The sequence below is a fragment of the Neomonachus schauinslandi genome, chromosome 4 (genome assembly GCF_002201575.2).
Source record: "Neomonachus schauinslandi chromosome 4, ASM220157v2, whole genome shotgun sequence".
Classification (NCBI taxonomy): Eukaryota; Metazoa; Chordata; class Mammalia; order Carnivora; family Phocidae; genus Neomonachus; species Neomonachus schauinslandi.
Window position 1 is genome coordinate 33,763,508 of NC_058406.1, and position 5,454 is coordinate 33,768,961.

General features: G+C 43.7%; 1 protein-coding gene across 1 annotated transcript in view; it reads left to right on the forward strand.

Annotated features, from left to right (window-relative positions):
• The window catches only part of KLF17 (Kruppel like factor 17), a 12,489-nt gene extending 7,607 nt beyond the window's left edge, over nt 1-4,882 (forward strand). Inside the window, exons 2-3 of the mRNA XM_021684437.1 lie at nt 3,088-3,943; nt 4,291-4,882. Of these exons, the coding sequence (XP_021540112.1) occupies nt 3,088-3,943; nt 4,291-4,535 (1,101 nt within the window). The 3' untranslated portion in view covers nt 4,536-4,882. The remainder of the gene's footprint in view (nt 1-3,087; nt 3,944-4,290) is intronic.
• The last annotated feature ends 572 nt before the right edge of the window (nt 4,883-5,454 follow it).

The window sequence follows — 5,454 nt, forward strand, 5'->3', positions numbered from 1 at the left end:
ATAGATAGATAGATAGATAGATAGATAGATAGATAGATAGATAGATAGATAGATAGGTAAATAAATATTTTCTTAAAAAATGAATCTTACTACTTTTGCTGAATTTATTAGTTCTAACAGGTGTGTGTGTGTGTGTAATCCTTAGGGTTTTCTACATGTAAGATCATATCATCTGGGAACAGATAATTTACTATTTTTTCCAATACAGATGCCTTTTGTTTTTCTCATCTAACTGCTCTGGTTAGAACTTCCAATACAATGTTGAGTAAAAATGGTAAAAGCAGGCATCCTTATCTTCTTGATCTTAAAGAGCCTTCAGTCTTTCATCATGAATATGATGTAAGTTGTGGGTTTTTCATAAACGAAATGTCTTTTATCAAATTGGATAGTTTTTTGAGAAGGGTTTTTTTGAGAGTTTTTTTTTTCTCTTAATCATGAAAAGGTATTGGATTGTTTCAAATGCTTTTTCTGCCCCACCCCCCCCACCATCTTTATTTTACTTTGATTTTCAGATGCTGAATCAGCCTTGTGTTTCTGGAATAAATTCCACTTGGTCATGTTGTATAATCTGATTAATATGCTGGTGGAAAAAAATATGCTGGTGGATTTGGTTTGCTAAATTTTTTTTTGAGGATTTTTTTGCATCTATATTCATGAAAAATGTTGGCTTGTTGTTTATTTTACTTGTGATGTCTTTGTCTGGCTTTGGTATCAAGGCAGTGTGAGAATGAGGTAGCAAGTATTCCCTCCTCTTCAATTTTTTGGAAAAATTTGAGAAGCATTGATATCCTTCTTTAAATGTTTAGAATTCACCATGAAGCCATCAAGTTCAGGGTTTTTCTTTGTCCTAGAGGCTTCTGATTACTGATTCAGTCTCTTTACTAGTTATGGGTCTATATAGATTTTTCTATTTCTTCATTATTTATTTATTTTACAGAGAGAGAGTTAGCGAGAGCAGAAACACAAGCAGGGAGAGTGGGAGAGGGAGAAGCAGGGAGAGTGGGAGAGGGAGAAGCAGGCTTCCTGCGGAGCCGAAGCCGGAAGCCTGATACGGGCGGGGCTCGATCCCAGGACCCTGGGATCATGACCTGAGCCAAAGGCAGACGCTTAACGACTAAGCCACCCAGGCGCCCCTCATTGATATTTTTCTAATAGTTCCTTCCTTCCGCTAGCTTTGGGGTTAGTTCGTTCTTCTTTTTCTAGTTAAGGTGTAAAGCTAGGTTGTTGATTTGAGATTTTTTTTTTATTATTATAAGCATTTATAGCTGTGAATTCCCTCTTAGGAGGGAAAAATGTATAGAATATTTCCTATTTAAATTCACCATTATTTTTAATTGATTTTTACTCTGATTTTTATAATAGAATTTTTCACTTGCTGAGAATCCTGATTTCTCACAATATTATTTTGAAACTATTTTAATGAAAAATAACACTCAAACAGAGATGTGAATATAAGTGTACGGCCTAATGGATGAGCACAAAGTGAAGATCTATGAAACATTGCCACCACCACAGAAGCCCCTCCGATGCTTATCATTGTCCCCCCCTCCCCTCTAATATAACTTGTAGCTTATTATCTAGACATAACTTCTTTGAATTCCTTTATTTCTGCTCTGTGGGGTTTCTGTAATTGGGGTAAAAGCCGAAATTGCTTTCTCAAGTTTCTTTTCGTGTGTGTGTGTGTGTGTGTGTGTGTGTGTGTATGTGAGAATGTGAATGTTGCTCATTTTTCCTTGATCTGTGGCAACATTTTTTTCTGGTGATTTTTTAAAAGATTTTATTTATTTATTTGAGAGAGAGAAAGAGCAAGAGAGTTCGTGCAAACATGAGCAGGGGGAGGGGCAGAGGGAGAAGGAGAAGTAGGTTCCATCCCAGGACCCCAGGATCATGACCTGAGCTGAAGGCAGATGCTTAACCGACTGAGCCACCCAGGCGCCCCCATTTTTTTTTTTTTCCTGAGATTGCAATCTTCAGTTTCTGTTGGTGTTTTAGTATCTTTTATGGATACTGTATTTTTTACTTATGTTGTGGTTTTCATAGTTGAATGGATTGGTCTTTTCTGGACTGTCACAGTGGAGGAGTAGATGGGAGGTTATGGAGCAGTGGAGCCAGGAATAATGATTTTCAAGGGGCCCCAGTTTTTAGCTCAAGAGCTCTCTCTAATGCTACAGTGATGGACAACTTTAAAAAATATGATTCTTGGATCCTGTCCTGTTTCAAGAGGTTCTACCACCAGTCTCTTCTTTACTTCCCTTCACACCAGTCAGTCATCCAGGAATACTGCCTCTTGACTTCCAAGCCAATCTCCTATCCTTGTTAAAAGTCTGCCTCTTGGGGCACCTGGATGGCTCAGTTCGTTAAGCTTCTGCCTTCGGCTCCGGTCATGATCCCAGTGTCCTGGGATTGAGCCCCCCATCGAGCCCGCGTCAGGCTCCCTGCTCAGCAGGAAGCCTGCTTCTCCCTCTCCCACTCCCCCTGCTTGTGTTCCCTCTCTCGCTGTGTCTCTCTCTGTCAAATAAATAAATAAAATCTTCCAAAAAAAAAAAAAAAAAGCCTGCCTCTTTTCGTCGCCTCCTCCAATGTTTGATCTCAGACTTGTCCACAGCAGTTCCAACTCAGCTGAGACCCTCTTCTGTAAGTAAATATTTGCAGGTGTTTCTAAATTTTGCTAAAGCCATGACCCATCTGAACCCTCAAGTCTTCTTACTCTTGTGGCTTTCTGCACTTAGGTTGATTTTGGATGTTCTCACCCTCACACTTAAAGATAATCTTTGAAGGTTTTCTCAGAGTTTTGCTGAAGGTGTAGGTTGTGGAATATTTTATTTGCTCTCTTCATTGCTTTTTATGAAATAAACAAAATCATGACAAGGAGGAAAAATGGCATGAGTCACATTTAGGCTTCCACTGTGCTCCTTATCAGCTAGACTTGCAGCTTAGAAAGTCCAAACTGGAGAATGGTCGGGTGGCAGGATAATTCAGGCAAGAGATATTGGAGGCTGGATTAGGGTGGAGTCTGGAGATGGGAAGGAGGGACATGTGGAACTGGAGAATTTGAACTAGGGTGAATTTCACTTCTCTCTCTTCAAGGATACTGAGAAGTCAATGTCCATCTTGGACACAGCTCCACCTCCTAGACGCAGTGGAGGGCACACCTCTTGGAATGATGGCGCATCAGGCATTCAACACTTCCTTCAGTACACAGAGCTGGAGAGGATCCCCTTGGCCTTAGCTGAGGCACCCAGGCAGAATGCAAGTGAAATGGGGCCACAGTTCAGTATGTCACTGCCTGAGCGTGGTGTGAGCTACTGCTCCCAAGTGACTTGCACTCCTTCCCAGATGATTTACTGTGAGGGACTGCCTCCTTCCCAGCCAGGAATAATGATTTTCAAGGGGCCCCAGATGATGCCCTTAGGAGAGCCCAGTACTCCAGGGGTGGCTATGACCTTTGCTAGGAATCTAAGGATGGCCCCCAGTGGGCCGCCACTCTCAGCTCCCAGTGGAATCTCAATGACATCCCACATCAATGTGCCAACAATGCCTTATTCTGGTCCCCCAATAGTACGTTCTAATAGAGACTCTTTAACACCTAAAATGTTATTGGCCCCAACCATGCCTTCTATTGAGGCCCAGGCAATGCTCCCTTCTTTGACTCAGATGTTGCCCCCTAGAGAACCCCATGATTTTAGGATGAACCCAGCTGGGTCCCCATCATTTCTGGCTTTAGAATCCCAGGACTCTCTCAGCCAGCCAGGCTCCCAGGAAGACCCCTTACCCAAGCAGCCCATGCATGCTCCACAGAGAGCGGAGTGGAACTCCAGGGCCCAGGAAAGGGCTCTCAGGAGGAGATCCCCGGTTTCAAGGCCTTACTGCTGCCAATATGAAAGCTGCGGAAAAGCTTATACTAAGCGCTCCCACCTTGTGAGTCACCAACGCAAACACACAGGTGAATGAGGTGTCAGATAGGTGGGGTAGGGTTGGGTGGGGTAGAGGAGTCTCTGGGCTTTAGATCTTTGCTAGACCATTGGTTTGTAATGGCTTGGGATTAGTTTGTCATCCTTCAAGCTTGGGGTCAAGCTATATTGGCCCCACCAATTTGCTTCCCCCCATCCAGTGTGACCATGCCAAAATCACGGGGCTGCTGATTGTGTTGCCTCCTCACTACTGTCCCTTGGTTTTCCTTTGGTTTCTCAACCTTGATGGCTCTTCCTCAATAGAGTCAGACCCCTTCCTATGCACGTGCTGGCATATTCTTCTACTTAATTTCTTCTGTTCCTTGTCACCTCCCCACAGGTGAGAGGCCCTATAAATGCATGTGGGAAGGCTGTATATGGTCTTTCTTCCGTTCTGATGAGCTTGGACGACATACGCGGATACACACCAGATATCGACCACATAGATGTGATCAATGCGGCCGACAATTCATGAGATCTGATCATCTCAGGCAACACCAGAGGATTCATCAACGGGCACCAGGATCCCCAGACCCACAGGCCAACAATGGACAGATGGCTGGTCCTCCTGCTCCTGGTCTTTAGGCCAATCTCCTCTTCTCCTCATCTTGGCTTCTCTACCCAGATCTTGCCTGCCTCTGACCAGCTAGTCTTCAGTAGGTACAGGCTTAGATGAAGACAGAGAAAGTTTATGAGGTGGTGTTAAAGCCTGTATGAGCTCTGGACCCGGTCAGAGACTCCTCAAAACTGTCTTGCATGCCCTCACCTCTCTGGGGCCACCTACTTTTGCCAAGGTTGGCCGCATGGGAAACTGGAGGAAAGTAGAGATTGAGAGCTTTATCAAAAAGCTCTTTATCTTGTGTCACTCCCCGGCTTGAAACTCTTTAGTGACTCTCCTTTGCCTGCTACATAAAATCCAACTTCCTTATCTTGGTCTTCTATAGTTTCCAGAGCCAAAATATGTTTAAATCCTGAATTTACCACTTACTAGCCATGTGACCTTGGAAAAAGTGTTTGATCACTATGCCATGTTTCCTCATTTGGTAAATGAGAAAAACAGTATTGGACTGTTTTGGACACATCTTTTGTACTGAATCAAATTCTCCCTGGCACTCATCAGCCACATGCCCAGAGATTGACTCTCCTCTAGCTTCCAGACTTGGTTGGAATGCCCCACTGCAGGGCATGGAATCTGGCATCTCAAGTTGCTATTAGCAACCCAGAAGTGTGGGGGAGTAAATGCTCCTGAGATAACATTTGACTAATGGGAGATGGGAGAGAATCGGGCAGATAAATACCTTCTTCCCTTGTTTTCCTCAATTGCTGCCAGGTACTGTTTCTCCAAACAGTTCCACCAATGGGGAAATCACCCAGGTAACCATTGGACACACCTGCTGTGTTTCTTCAAGGCTTGTCATGAAGCAGGACCTAACTGCTATTACTTTACATTACCGTCAGTTCTTCCTTGCCTTGCTTCCCTTTTCTCACTCAGTGCCCTGGGTTT